Source organism: Monodelphis domestica, chromosome 5, assembly GCF_027887165.1.
Source record: "Monodelphis domestica isolate mMonDom1 chromosome 5, mMonDom1.pri, whole genome shotgun sequence".
In the NCBI taxonomy this organism is placed as follows: Eukaryota; Metazoa; Chordata; class Mammalia; order Didelphimorphia; family Didelphidae; genus Monodelphis; species Monodelphis domestica.
The window spans coordinates 165520871-165537410 of NC_077231.1; the positions used below are offsets into that span (position 1 = coordinate 165520871).

Here is a 16540-nt window from a genome sequence, read left to right on the forward strand (position 1 = left end):
ACAATAAATATTTTTTTGTGCTATAATAAATGTTGCATATGGGTGTATATATTTGGTTCATAGTCTATCTTTGATCTCTTTGGAGTAAATGTCTAGCAGTGAAATAAATAGATTTTCACTATTAAAATATACTTATATAGCCTGGATAAGAGTTTAACATTCAGAGATCTGTATGTCTCATTCTTCTTAAATGATTTTCCTAACCTCTTTTATTGGTCATGCATAATATTGATGATACCTTTTCTTCTATTCTCCATGTGCAAAGATATCAATGGCAATAGTTACTACCTTCTTATACCCACCATATTTTTTCCCATTGGCATTTGGGTCATCAGTCATTGTGAATTTCCTAAGATGGAAGTGTTCTATGATTCACATTTATTATAGTAGCCCCAGGAGAAGACAGGTGTTAAAATGATGGAGTTTTGTGTTAAGGGGTAGACTGGGATCAGTGAACATATTCAGTATTCCAAGAGCAATTCAGATTGTTCTTCTCAGTTAATTCTGGTCCCAGCTCAATGTTAAGCTATAGCATGCATCCAAGATATGCATTGATACACTGAATCAATGGGTAGCCATTCAACTGAATGTCATTATCTGGCTTCAGATTATTAAGATTCTTCATTCATTTTGCTTTACTTGTAATGGATGACTTAGGCTAACCATTCTTGAGATTATATAGGCCATCTGGCATTCTGGACTTTATTAAAATCAGCACATTATTATCTGCAAATAAAAGGATTCATCGTAATTCAACAATTCAATTCAACAGACATCAAGTCCCTATTGTATACTCAGCTTTGTGTTAGGCAGTTGGGGATATTGTTGGAATGAAATAAGAAATATATATATATATGTATATGTATATAAATGTCCATATCATTATATATAATAAGGACATTTTTATTTTTGTACTCCCATTTTCTTAGCACAGTGCCTGGTATATGGCAAGTGCTTCATAAATATTTATTTCTTGATTAATCCAACAAATGAAATATTGAGCAATTTTAACAAGCAGATATCATTTTAACATAGGTTACCACTTGCTTTAGTGCTTTGTGAAGGTCTTTTCCAACTCACAGGCAATAAAGAGAATAAAATTGAAAAGAAAATCAGGCTCTACCCCTACTCTCATGCTCCAGAATGCAAACCTGGTACTAACAGAGCTCTCAGAATATATGGGGTTCTACTGAAAGAGGCCTGAAGGTGACCCCCTCACCCTTTGATCAATAAAACAAAATTGATTTGTTTTGGTGCTTGTACATAACACAGATCAATTGGCACTCTGATAGGCATTTATCTATACTGATCAATATTCATTCCAGATGGTCAACTGTACTACCTAGACTTGAACAAAAAGCACCAGTTGATTTGCTGGAGGCAGCATATATTTAATTGGGAAAGAGTGCAAAGTAGGGTGCAATGGGATCCTCTCTCCCCACACATTCGGTTCATGCAATCATAGGATATAGTCTCTTTATGGATGCTGTGTATTTGTGAGAGAGTGTGTCCCTGGTTGATGGGAGAATGTTTTGCAACAACTGTCCTCATTATGCCATTTGAATGAATAAATGACTTCACTAAGACCTAATTGAGTCCACAAGCTTATTTTTAATGGGACATAAACCGGTAGGGGGTCTTGAGCCTATAGTATTTGGTGTGAATATCCATAAGATTTATCCCTAGAAACTCAAATAAATAAATATGCACTATGGACAAAACCTAGGAATGCAAACATGAGTTTAGGGAAGTAGTGGAGAGGGCATGCTATATATGTGTACATGAGGTTTCCTTAATGTAATGTGACCTCACCTAGGGCCATCCCTATTTCATCTTTAGCTCTGTAAACAGTTTGCCTCCCAAATTTGTTATTGAGTTGTATATGACTCTTCATGAACCCAAGGAGAATTTTCTTAGCAAAGATATGTCGTTTGCCATTCCTTCTCCAGTGGATTAAGGCAAATAGAGGTTAAGTAATTTGGCATGCAACTAATGAGTATTCAAGGTTGCATTTGAACTCAAGTCTTCCTTACTCCTGGTCCAGTACTGTAACCACTGAGCCACCTGGCTGCATCAGAGCAAACAGAAGGTCACACAGTAAATGTCTAAGGTCAAATTTGAACTCAAGTCCAAGGGCTCTAACCACTTAGCAATACAGCTGCCTCATCTAGTGAATAGTAAGCACCTAATGATTTCTTATAGATTGCTATAGCTTCAATATTTAAAGCACTGATGAAATGAGAGAATTCTCTAAAGAATATCCCCTGGATGGCTCTCTCTCCTCACCTCCCAAGTGACTATTACATTTAAAAATCAAGTCACACACCCCAACTAACTTCTTAAGGCCTACAGGGTGGATCCATCCAGCTTGACTTCCTTCCTTCCTTCCTTCCTTCCTTCCTTCCTTCCTTCCTTCCTTCCTTCCTTCCTTCCTTCCTTCCTTCCTTCTTTACGTTTTTATATCTTGTCTCTTGGCCTGTCTCTTCTCTGCCCTACTCTTTCACAGAGGCTAGTGACACCATCAATGACAGCAACTTCTAGCTCCTACCCCTAATACCAACTCCTCCATCCCATATCTTTTTCAAGGGCCCTTTAAAAAAAATAATCATAATCGTACAAATCTTAACCCGCCAGTTTCGTCTAGGCATGGCCCCGGCAAGTGTGAAGAGGGAGGCCGGGGGTGGGGTGGAGGCGGGACACTCCTCTTTTCACCTTCGCATCCACAGGTTCCTTCTCTGCCCTCTCCTCCCTTCTCCTGGGGGCCCAGGTGCTCCTCTGGGGTGGCCAGCGCCCTAACCAGAGCCCCGGACTGACAGCCACGGGGCCAGTGGGAGGAGACAGTATCTCGGGGCAGAGCAAAACCGAAAGCAGGCGCCTGGAGCCAGCGTGGTCCTGGGAAGTGAGAGAACGAGCTAGTGTCCAGCCTCGCAGGGCGGCCCCGGAGGAGGAAGAGGAGGAAGAGGAGGAAGAAGAGAACCGGGCAGAAAACTCCGAAGAAGCGAAGGGCGGCGCAGACGGTGTCCGGGAATGTGCCCGGCGCGTGGGGCTGGAGCCGGTCCAGGCCCCCAGCAGCTGCAGCAGCCTAGCCTGGCGCGATGCTTCTCCAGCTGAGCGCCGCTTTTGATCTTCATCGGGATGTGGTCCCCTGGCTAGTCGAGCGTTTGGCTGCGGAGGCTGCGGCTCCCGTGGCTGGCCTGAGGGCAGGCTTAGGTGAGGAGGAAAGAAAGCGCCGCTGGAAGCTTGTTGTGGTAGAGTCTCCTGAGGGGTTACAGCTTTAGAAGTCAAACAGTCGGCCAACTGGGGAGTAGGGGAGTAGGGACCGACCCAGGGGAGGAGGGTGCTCTTAGCGGACCTCGGTTTCCCCCCTGCCCTTATTCCCTCGGAGGTTAAGGTTAAGTGGGTCACCTTGAAGTCCTTAACTCCCCGGCATCTAAGACCTCCTGCCCTTTCTCCGCTGGCACCCAATAGAGGTCAGAGGAACGGAGTTCTCTGACAGACGTCAGAGTCGTGCTTTTCTTAGTGGAAAAGTTCACTCGGCGGCTGAATGAAACTAGCTAAAGGGCTCTGCCAAATAAAGCGGCCCACACAATATGGAGAAAAGTAAGGTAAACATACACTCAGTGAAAGAGACAGGACTTTCTCCAGCAGCTCAATCTACACCTTTGGGATATTTGTATCAAAGACGTTAAAAGGCGGGTGGATGATGTTCAGATCATCCTACCTTAGAACACACTTTCTAAGAAGGCAACGGCAGTCCCGTACAGTGCGTGCAATACTTTGGGTATGGACCCAATATTCATGAAAAATACCAACTTGAGAACTCCGTTTATCAATCAGTAAACAAGCATTAAATACCTACTCAATACCGGGCACTCTTACGTGTGGGGGAGATGTAGATACAAAGACGAAACAATCCCTTCTGTTTGGGAGTTTCCATTCTACCGGTGCTTGTTAAGGAGTAGCTGGCAATAGTATGATAAAATCTTTGCCTGCAGCCTTATTTTTTTTTTCCCCCAGAAAGATTGGCACAGATCATAGGTAAATGAGTTGGGACAAAACAAATCACAGACTGATTGTAGGAGAAAAGGGAAAGATGAATTTCTAAACATCTTCTGCCATGAATTATTTCCCTTCCCAGTGGGAAATTTTGGCTAACTTGGCTCCTGCTCCCAAACTGCTGAATTATTTCCCCTCTCTACATTTTTATTATTTCTGTTTCATTTAATGGTGCTCTTGGAATCTACTATCCTAGCTAAACTGTTCACCTCAATTCAGTTAAATATTTAGTTAAATATTTAAAAATTTAAGTGTGCTCTAGGTACCAGGGATACAGAGATGAAAAATTACTTTCCCTAACCTTGGGGAGCTTGCTATCTAACCTATAAACAGAATACAGATTAGAAGGAAATCACCTCTAACTAAGAGGTTCAAGGAAAGTTTAAAGAGAAAGCCTTGAAAAAAGGCATAGATTTCAAGAGGTATAAAGGTGGAGAGAATTACTTCTGAACCCAGGCTGGACAAATGCATTGAGGTGGGAAGGGGAAGAAAGAAACTAGGTAGTAGTTGGTCAGATTGTTTGGAAGGAGAATAGTATTGGGGAGAAAGGATGGAGTCAGACCGTCATAGTGCCTTAAAAAAGGCCTAAGGAAGGAGTTTATGTTTTATTGTCAAGGCTTAGAGTAGTTCCTGAAAGTTTTGCCTAGGAGAGTGACATGATCAGAGTCACTCATTAGTGCGTTGATCCTCATCTTTTTGTCTGCCTGAGACCCAACCTGTTTTACTTAGTTTTCTATTACCCATCTCCCTATTTTCCCTAATTCTTCCTTGTTTTCTTGAAAATACTTTGTTACAATGACCTCTCAGTGGTGAATATTTTCATGTAATAAAATTCTATTTCCCCCTTGTAGCCACTATATTTTAATACTGGAGATTGCAGATTTATGTTGATGTATTACATTCTTTTGTAGGTTGTTTGCTTTTGACAAATACAGCAGTAATATAAGTTTTCTTAGTCTAAGGCTTAATTTATTTACCAGTTGCATTATTCTTGGATAAAATTTCTTTGAGGGGAGGAAAAAGGAAGAGAAAAAGGCAAATCTTTGCTATGGTCACATAAATTGCTTATGAAACTACTTAATCTGTGTTCATTTGAAGTAGCAGTGTGATGGGCTAATAATCTATAATATATCACACTAGTTTTTCAAATATAAGCTTTCTAGTAGTAAATATAGTAAACTTGTTCCTACTTTATTTGTTCACTCAAAATATTTTTCAGGCATTAAATTTTAAAAATTAAGTAAGGATCTACAGTAAGGATCTAAATCTGCCTATTTTCAACCACACAGGAACACTCTCTTAGCATCTACCCTAGATGGCTAAGTAACAGGTGACTGCTAATTAAATGTTACATGAAATGTGAAATTCCCCACATTTCAGTGATGGATATAATTGAAAAACTATGTATGACTCTTTTGAATGCTTGGGCTTATAGAATTTTCCATGACCAAAGGAATTTTCTACTTGGGCATTATAGTTATATTACTATTGGCAAGTTACCTAACTTCACAGCTTGAGTTTCCTAATCTGTAAAGTGGGGATTACAGCATCTACTTCATAGGGTCATCTAAAGGATTAAGTGAGGTAATATATGTAAAGTGTTTTGCAGACTTTAAGGTGCTACATAAATATTATTATTTGTTCATTTTAGAAGTACTTGTTAAAAAATACTGGGAAAGATAAAGAGATAAATAAGACAGGGTCCCTGTCCCCAATGAGTTTGTAATCTTATGTGAGAGATCATACAAATAACTATAATAAAACAACATACCTATAATACAATAACAGCAATACAGTAATTTGGTAAGAACTTGAGAAATCACCAATGAAATGCCATGGGAGTTCTCAAGAGAGTGAAGTTACTTCTGGCTTGGGGAGAAATTATAAATTAGGGAAGGCTTAATGGAAGTAGAAGCTTTGGAATTGAAATCGAAAGACATGATTTCAGCAGGTAGAGAGGAGGGTTTAGTGGATATTGGAAGCATAGGGAATTGTGCAAACAAAGGATTAGAGGCAGAAAAATCTGAGATGTTTGGGGATGTCAATAAATTCAACTTTCCTGACATGTATAACATAAGGGGAGGCAAGTATCTCTTAAAATGGGGAACTAGATTGTATGGATTATACTGTATTTGGTAGATAACTAGGAGAAGTGGGAGAATTTTGAGCAGATGAGTGTTTTTAAATTGGAAAATGGAATAATTGGAAGTAGGGAGACACTTAATATGAAGCTGCTGTCAATGATTTAGATAAGGATTGATGAGAAGTTGTGAGAACCCAGCTGAAGTTGTGTGGCATGTGTTTATAATGATGAAATAGCTGTTGTTTTTCTCTGTTGGGATTTAGCAGCCTGGGAGTGGGAGTAGGACTTGGATGGTATGAATTTTACCTATACATAGGGCTCAGGATTAGGAGGGTGAAAGTAGAAGGTTATAGAGTTGGTAGAATCGTGTAAGTGACTGTTGCTGGTTTTGGAATAAAGAGTCAAGCAAAGCCAGAAAAGGAAATAGATATGGGGAAATAAGGACAAAGGGTATAGCAAATTTAGTTTAATCCAGAAAGGAAAGATTTAAAAAAATGAGGAATTATATTCCATCAAAAACAATCAATTCTTTCTACAGCTTAAATACTACCTGTTAAATAGAGATGGCTAAAAAAATGTGGGTAAATTGTACCTACCTTCTAGTTATTAGAAAAAGTTGCCTTATACAAAGAAGTCTTAATGTATGTATTTTTGGTGGATCTAGTTTATAGGCAATATTTGGCCTTTTGTTCCTGTATATAATATATATATATATATAATATGTATATTATATATTGGGAATCTGGTATATTGGTGCTGTGTCAGCCCATTTCAATTGGTTGAAATATGTTTGAATTAAATTGACACTAAGCTTGTGTTTTAAGGCAAACTCAGAGCAAACTCATTACCCAAGGTGCATGTCACCTTATATCTTCCCATTTAATTACTTTTTCCTTTTTTTATTTTGCTGAGTTTTAATGATTGAGTATGTTAGGAGTTTTTTATCTGAATATTCATTATCTAAGTCCTTACAGCTGGGAAATTTTAAAAATGTTTTTGTCAGTGGTTTCATTAGTGTATAGAATTCCCAGAGACAAGCTCCCATTTATTAATGCAGATTATCTACGGCCCTATAACTTGTATTCTTAGAGTTTCCTGGGATATTAAGGGGTTAAGCGATGTATTCCAATGGCAAATATGTATTCAAGGTGGGATTCAAACTCTCATCTTTCTGACTTGAGACCTATAGCAACTATGTCAAGCTATCCAATCTTAATGAGTTTGGATAGGAAAGCAAAAGTCATCACTAAAGAACTGACAACTCAAATTAGTTCTTATTCATACAGCCACATCTTTCTTCATTGAACTCTAGTATTTATGTACCCTTTCCATTTTTTGTTGATCAGGTGGGCTCTTTAGATGATCCATTTGAATATCAAAGGATTAAGAGAGTCCCTTGAGAAAACTGATAAATCCCTTATTTTCATAATGACCTGCAACATGCTTGTTGCTGAAGTAAAATTTGAGGCAAAGAATGTTTGTATCATACTATTGACTATCATACTATTAGAGTGAAAATTATGTCAAGAAATTTCCACTTGATTGTCTTTGTTCATTCCAAGAATTAACATGTAGATGTGGTTATAGCCTAAATTTCATGAAATGTGATGTAATGAACCCATTTAAAATAATTTTAATTTCCTTTTTCAATATGAAGTCCCCTCCAAAATATTTTTTCTTCAGTAGTTACTATGAAATATTGTTTCCCACTTTAAGGGCATCCCTTTTATGTATCCTTTGGTAAGGATCTTCTGTCATTGTCATAAAGGAATCACAAATCATTTAAACACTGCAAATATCTCTGATTATTGCAAACATCTGCTTCTAACTTTTTGTGAGAAGAATTGATGCTTTCAGTGGACTACAGGATCCCTATGAATAAAGAGTGGTGGCCAAAAAAAAATGAATGCAGTTTTAGTCTTCATTAACAAAGGACTAGGGTCCAGCATGCAGAACTTAATAATTCTGCTGTTCTCTGATTTGGTCAGATCACATAAAGAATTTTGTGTTCAGGTTTGGGCACCTTTTTAGGAAGTACATTGGCAATTTAGAACACATCCCACAATTCCTAGAGGGAAATGTGGAGCCTATGCTCAATTCATTTTTCCATCTTTTGGTGAGTGTATCCATTGAAGAAAGGCAGAGAACACAATAGAAACATGATAGCTGACCTAAAGTATCTGAAAAGCTGTCACATAGTTGGGAGATCAGACTTGTTCAGCAGAGCCCTAGAAGACAAAACCAGGAACAATGGATGGAAGTTGCAGAGTCAGATTGCTACAAGGATAATTTTTCTGGCAAGAAGAGCTATTCTAAAGTAGAATCAACTGCCTTGGAGGGCAGAAGGTTTCTCTTCACCAGAAATTTTTAAGTGAAGGCTGGATGACCACTTAGCGTGTTTATGTTGTTTCCTATTCAGATATGTGTGCAATATACCATCTCTAAGATGCTTTGAGAATTCTAGCATGATGCCAGTGGGGCTGATAAGAAGAGGATAGATAGAAAAAAATGGCAGATGATAAATCAGTAAAACTTGGTCTGTGTGTGTGTATGTATAGGGAAGAGAAAAGAGTCAAAACTAGAATCTCAACAAGAATTGGTGAAGCTAATAGGATGTTGATATTTTGGGGAACATTGTTAAATATAATATTTTGTCTTTGTCATACACTTGTTTTACATAGCCACTGGAATCATTGCTTTTTTTGTTGAAGGAAATTTTATGTTCGAAATACAGTTTGTGGAAAGAACAGTGGATTACACATAGCTTTTTACTTTGAGAGATTCTCCAATGTACAGATTTAAGTTATTTGCCAAAGTTCACACTGGTAGGAAGATGATGAACCCAGGCCATCTGACTCCAAGTCTAGTCCTTCTATTTTGTGCAATAATTCTTGCACTAGAATTTGTATGTGTTTTATCCACCTTTAGATTGTTAGCTTCATGAGGACAGTCATATCTCAACTTTGCCTCACTCCTAATTTCTAGCACAATGACAAATGAAATAAATCAAGGCTTTGTGTCAGCTAGGTGACATAGTGGATAGAGCACTGGCCCTAAAGGCAGGAAGACCTAAGTTCAGAGGCCTGAGACACTAGTTGTGTGACTTGGATGGAGCAGGACAATTAACCTTTCAGCCTCCGTTTCTATATCTGTAAAACAGGAATAATAATAGTACCTATCTGACAAGATTAATGTGAGGATCAATAAAATAAATTTTTTTAAGTGCTTAGCAGAATACCTAGGACACAGGGAATTAAAATGTTTATTTCCTTCCTTTCCTCACTCCCATTTCTATCTTTTCTTGACTCTTCTTTGTAAATTTGATTTACAAAATTGCCTTTCTGTTAGCTCTAATTTTTTCTTTAGTCTGTGAATTAGGAAGACATCATAATACTCCTTTATATGCCTTATCTCTTTTTCTTCTTTTAAAAATCATTATTTTTAGTATCCTTTTCTTTTTAAATTTTGATTTCCAAAATCTCTCCCTCCATCCCTCCCACCTCTTCTCCCACCCACTGAGAAGGAAGGCAATATGATAGTAATTATACATGTGAAATTATGCAAAATATATTTCCACATTAGCTCCATTTAAAAAAGTGAGAAAATTATATTTCAGATTTCATTAGTTCTCTCTGGAAGAAGATAGTGTTTTTTCCTCATTAGTTCTTTGGAATTGTCTTGGATTGTTGAATTGATCAGAATAGCCAAGTCTTTCATAGTTGATCATCATTACAATGGTGCTATTACTGTACACAATAATCTCCTGGGTCTTCTCACTTCACTTTGCATCAGTTCATATAGATTTTGCCATGTTTTTCTGAAACTACCATCCTCATCCTTTCTTGTAGCACAATCTTCTATCACAATCATATGCCACAATTGTTTAGCTATTCCCCAATTGATGAACATCCCCTGGATTACATGCTTTCTCAATTGGAGTTGGTATGTTACATAATAATTTCCTCACTTCTCAGAGACTCAGGTGCTCTTTCTTTCTTTCTTTCTTTCTTTCTTTCTTTCTTTCTTTCTTTCTTTCTTTCTTTCTTTCTTTCTTTCTTTCTTTCTTTCTTTCTTTCTTTCTTTCTTTCTTTCTTTCTTTCTTTCTTTCTTTCTTTCTTTCTTTCTTTCTTTCTTTCTTTCTTTCTTTTTTAAATTTATTTTATTTGATCATTTTTTAGCATTATTCTTTCTTTTTTTTTTAAAACCCTTACCTTCCATCTTGGAGTCAATACTGTGTATTGGCTCCAAGGCAGAAGAGTGGTAAGGGCTAGGCAATGGGGGTCAAGTGACTTGCCCAGGGTCACACAGCTAGGAAGTATCTGAGGCCAGATTTGAACCTAAGACCTCCCATCTCTAGACCTGACTCTCAATCCACTGAGCTACCCAGCTGCCCCCTCAGGTGCTTTTCTTATAAAAGGAGGCATTTGGAATAAGTGATCCTATAATTTTATAAATGTATTGGAAAAAAATGCAGTTTAAGGCAGCAGCTAGGTGGCTTAGTAGATTGAGAACCAGGCCTAGGGAGGGAGGTTCTGCATTCAAATTTGACCTTAGACACTTTTAGCTATGTAACCCCAGGCAAATCATTTAATATTGCCTACCCCTTGTTGCTCTTCTGCCTTGGAACGAATATACAATATTGATTCTAAGATGGAAGATAATTTTTTTTAAACTACAGTTTCAGATTTCTAAAATGATGCTAATTGAGGTTATAATCATGAAATATGTTCTATTACACCCCTCCACCCCCAATTTTTTCAAGAATGAGATCATCCTTAGAGCATGATATCTTAGATTTTGAGCTAGAAGGTACATTAGAGACATTATTTTGGGCTAATTTGAAAGAAAATTTCTTCATCACAGTTTTTGGTGCTCATCTAATATGTAGTACTCCATTTTGGTGGTTTAAAGGTTGATTAGCTCTTGATTCTATTATTCTCCTTCTTCTATATTTTACTGATTTCATTCCTTCTTTATTTATACCACTCTTGATATACATTTGTTCAGTTATGTCTATTGCCTATTTCTTAGGGGTTCTCCACCTAAGAAAAACCTTTCTTAGCCCCTTCATCTGGGGAAATGCAGCTCACATGATGGTTTTCGTTTCCTATTGGTTCAGGAAGAGTACACTTTCATAATTATGATCCCTCAGACCATGTGGGGAGGATTTAAAAGTTTGGGTATCAAATATTGCTCAGGACTTATGAAAACTCATGCACAGAATTGAGAGCTTAGCTTTCTCCTTTTTTGGACAGGGGGGAAAGTGGTGCTTTTCATCTCAATTCATTAATCATCGAGTGTCTGCTACACACAAAGCATTGTGTTAGGCATTGATTTTTTACTCTTTTAGTCATTTGAATGTTTTAAGAATGAAAAAATAGTTAAGTCATTTACCACATTCCCACAAGTGACATCATTTGTGCTTGAACTTGAGTAGTAGCATACAGAACAGAAAATGTGGCACTGCAGTCATTAAAAAAGAAAAACTAGCTTCTCTCCATTTTAGCAAGGTTGGTGTTGAGAGATCTAACAATTTTTTTCACAAGTGCTGAGTATATTGTACTTAAGCCACATTTCCTCATTTGAAATTGCAACACTTCTTCCTCTGGACTTCCCAATGGTATTTAATTGGAGAAAGGTCACAAAGAATGATTAAGCAAACATGGAATTAAACTTATTTATAGAGAGTATGACATGAGCAACTTATTCAGGGTCAGAAGGACTGATGGGCAAAAAAAGAATGTAGGGAAACATTTGTCTCTGAATTTCCTGGATTGCTAAATCTTACTATAAAGCCTCATGCAACTTAGAGTAAAAGCAGTATGTCATTTGTAGGAACCAGTAATTCCTGCACTATTATTATTATCTGTCCTCCCCCTCAAAGTTATTCTGAGCATTTGAGTCTATTCCATCTGCCAGATTAGATCATCAATCCACTGAGTAGGGAATGTGTAGAATTCTATGTTTTTTATATCTTTTAGACTACTGCTGGCTCTAGCACATATTAACAGTTGAAAATAACCTTTAATGTAATTATTCACTTTTTTAATTGATAGCAAATGGAGGATATTTCCTTCCATTAAATGTCTACTGATTTGAAAATGGTAAGTAATCCTAGGGAAGAGAAAAGGGCTTTTCCTAACAAGATTTTTTTCCTTCTTGATTCAGTTAAAAATATGTTTTATATGGAACCAGTTTCTTACAAGGCACAATTCTAGGTGTTGGGGCATATAAAGATGAACTAAAACCTTTAAAAATTATCTTCTAGAAGACTCAGCATCATTACTATTTTGAGGAGAAGGAGAAAAAGTTCTTCCCCAAATAATAATAAAGTATTACATTCTAAATTGTGTCAAGGCAAAAGGATTTCCAGAATGATCTGTGAGAGGAAATATTTCTAAAATTTTTACAAGATGAGCACAAGATTAATTTTGTTAGTTTGAGAGCCCCTCCTTTTTGAGAAATTCCCTCTTTACTCCTACCTAAAGTTTAATTTTCAGAGTTCATTGTTATAGTTACTTCTTTTTTATCTGAGTCATACCTTTTCCCTAAGGCACCAATGGATTGATCTTTCTTTTAGGATAAGTGGTTTATTTTTCTAATTATGGATAAAAATTCAACCTGTCTCAAATTATAAGACAATATGGAAATGATATCATGTTCTGTCATAATTTGCTGCTTTCAGTGGAGACATATATTGTTCCCATAAAAAATAAACACCACTAGTATTTTGGGGAAAATGAAGCAACAAACCATAATATTCCCCAAGGGTATATTCATTTTGATAAGTTTTTGAGGAAGTAAAAAAGAAATTTCTTCCTCAATGAATCCCGTTTTTGTAACTTGAATTTTCTACTGACCTTCAAATCCAGAATTAGGTGAATGAAATATCAAAGTCCATCAATCATATATTACTAACTGTAGAATTTTTTTTTCCTTAGAGGGACTGGGCAAGGGCAAAGCTCAAAGTTGAAGTTAGAGTAGGATACTATCCTTATGGAGCTTATGGTTGTTTAGGGAAATATGATATAAAAATATTATAACACATGTTAAGTGTTATTAAAAATGAGTTCTAGGCAAGATGAGGAAGAAAGGGTCATTACTTTGTGGGAAGGTGGTGCCAGGAAAGGCATCCTAGAAGAGGTAGTATTTGAAATGGATTTAAAGGATGGTTGGGAATTTAACAGATGGTATGGTAATTTTAAATATCCAGCTAGAGGGTCTCTGTTGATTTCCAGACCTTTATTTCCAGTTGCTTATTGGACATTTCAAACTGTGGATGGTATCTCAGATATCTCCAACTCAATATTTCCAAAACCAAACCCATTCTCTTTCCCATCAAACCCATCTCATTTTTTAACTTCCCAGTTTTCTCAAATTCACCACTATTCTTTTAGACTTGCAAGTCCATTACATGGGTTCTGTCCTCTATTCTTCTTTCCCTTTGGACTCTACCGATCTAGTCCGCTAACATATCTTACCACTTCTTGATAACACCTTTTTGTCATCTGCCAAAGTGATATTCCTCCAATGTAAGTCTGATATTGATAGTCCTCTGTCACTTAATAAACCAGAGTGTCTATTGCCTCTAGGATAAAACACAAAGTTTTCAGTTTGGTTTTTAAAGCCCACATTCACAACCTTTCTTCAACCCATATTTCCAGCCTTGTTATACATTATTTCCCTCCAGGAACTCTGTGGCTCTGACAAACTGACCTTTTGCTGTTCTTCATAAACAACATTCCATCTTTCCTCTCTTTGCCTTTATATTCATTGTCCTCCATGCCTAAAGTGCATTTCCCTGTGAGTTCCACCTGGTGGTTAAAGTCCCTTACTTCCTTCAAGATTTACTTTGAATCCCATCTTCTACATCCTGATCACCCAACTATTAGCACCATCTCTCCCTAAATGAAATTGTATTTAGTTTACATTTATTATTTATATACTTATATGAACTGTAATAATGAAAGCTAATATTATGCCAAATATAATATGTTAAATGTAATATTTAGCAATTTGTTTGGAAATATAATATTAGTTTTAAAAATATTGTTGTGGTTGCCATTTATAAAATAATTAACCTTTAAGTCAAAGATGATAGTAGCTTTTAACAATTTAATTTTAATATAAATATAGTCTACAAAAGAAATAAGGAGGGAAGGAAATCGAAAAATATTTCCTGGTCTACCACCCTAGTCTTACCAGCCCACAAAAGTGTCTTCTGCCCTAGCCACCAAAGCCAAATCACAGAAAGACCCCCAGCCAAAGACCTCCAGAGAAGAACCCAATCTCCTCTATGGTCTCATTTTTTATAGTCCTCTTTCTCCACATCACTTCCTTTCCCTATGTACTGGTCTATCACATCTTTCTCTGTCTCTCTGTCTCAGACCCATAACCCTTAGTTCCAGGTCATGATCCTAGGGCTCTTAGCCTGTGGCCTTTGTTTGGAGCATTCCAGCCATACTAATGGGCTGGCTCAGATGAACAGAAAGTTCATGACCCTGGGAGGAAGGGGGTTCCCGTTACAAAACCCCCCTGTGATTCTTTTGGGAGACAAGCATATTGAAATCTCTCAGATTTACATGCCAAGTCTCACCAATGAATCTTTTCTCATAACCACCTTATATCTCTAAAGATCTCTTACTAGAGGTGCATACAATATTGCACTTTCTAAGAAGAAATTACAATAATTTGGGGATAAGAGGGAAATAAAATAGAAAAAGAGCAAAACCAATCCTTCCAGGGTTATGAAATTTCCGCTCATCTGAACCAGCCCATTAGCGTGGCTGGAACACTCCAAAAAGAAATTACAGGTTAGGATCCCTAGGATCATGACCTGGAACTAAGGGTTATAGGTCTGAGTCAGAGAGACTTTGATTGGTTCCTGAGATGTGATGGACCAGCACACAGGGAAAGGAAGTGATGTGGAGAAAGAGGACTATAAAGAATGAGACCATAGAGGAGATCGGGTTCTTCTCTGGAGGTCTTTGGGGGTCTTTCTGTGATTTGGCTTTGGTGGCTAGGGCAGAAGATACTTTTGTGGGCTGGTAAGATTTGGGTGGTAGGCTAGGAAATATTTTTCGATTTCCTTCCCTTCTTATTTCTTTTGTAGACTATATTTATATTAAAATTAAATTGTTAAAAGTTACTATCATCCTCATGACTTAAGGGTTAATTATTTTATACATGGCAATGACAATAATATTTTTAAAACTACTATTATATTTCCAAACCAATTGCTAAATATTACATTTAGCATATTACATTTCACATAATATTAATTTTCATTATTACAGAACATATTCTCTCTCACCTAATAGGATATAAATTTCTTTGAGGTAGGGATTGTTTTATTTTTGTTTTTATCTTCCCCAGCATCTAGTACAAGGACTGGCATATGGTGGGTGCTCAATAACTGTTTGTTATTGATAATGGAAGGGCATTCCACACAGGGAATAGATGAGTAAAGATATGAAGGAAGATGAGTATGTTTTTTTTTTAATGGATAATACCTAATAATCCATGTGGGCTAGAGAGTAGAACACAGGAAAGCATGTAGTATGAGATAAGAAATGTAATGGCAAAGTATAGTGGTGCCATATTGTGTTAAGCCTTTAAGACTGAACAAGAACTTTGAACTTAGTAAAAATAGGTAACTACTAAAGAGTTCTTTTATTTTTTTAAATTTGAGTTCCAAACATCTACCTTACCTACTCATTGATGAAGTAAGCAATATGATACCTATTATATAAAGTCCTGCAAAACATATTTCCATATTAATCACTTTGAAAAAAAAAAGCAAGTAAAATAAAGAACACGAAAAAAATGCTTGACTTTCATTGGTAGTGGAAGTTTGCCAATTTGGAATTCCCTATAGTGATGAAATTACAAGTTTGTGATTTGATCCTCTTTTCTTTCCCATCTTTCCCAATAGAGGAAAGTTTATTGAATGTTACAGTTTGAAGAGGTGCATTAATGTAAATAGACAAGTTGTCTCAAGTTCATTGTTGGAGTACACACACAGACACAAAATGGTGTGGTGGTATATATTTAACAACTGACTCTCTAGGGGGGGACATGCACAATATGCTTTTCTTTCAATATTTTATTTTCCCCAGTTACACACAAAGACAGTTTTTATAACATTATTTTTCTAAAAATTTGAGTTCCAAAGTCCCTCCTTCCCTTCCTCCCCCTTGCTACCCCAAAAAGGTAAGCATTTTTAAAATTTTATTTATTTTTTCTTTTCTTTTACATTTTTTCCATGGTTATACAATTTATATTTTATCCCTCCCCTCTCCTGGAATTGACAAGCAGTTCCACTGTGTTATATATACATATTTGTGTGTGTGTGTATGTATGTGTGTATACACACACACACTATCACTCAAACTCATTACC

At 36.8% G+C, this 16540-nt stretch overlaps 1 protein-coding gene across 1 annotated transcript in view; it reads left to right on the forward strand.

Moving 5' to 3' along the window:
* Positions 1–2703: 2703 nt before the first annotated feature.
* Positions 2704–16540, forward strand: part of GSAP (gamma-secretase activating protein) — a 109462-nt gene continuing 95625 nt past the window's right edge. The window contains exon 1 of the mRNA XM_007504052.3: positions 2704–3210. Coding sequence (XP_007504114.2) covers positions 3096–3210 — 115 coding nt within the window. The 5' untranslated portion in view covers positions 2704–3095. The remainder of the gene's footprint in view (positions 3211–16540) is intronic.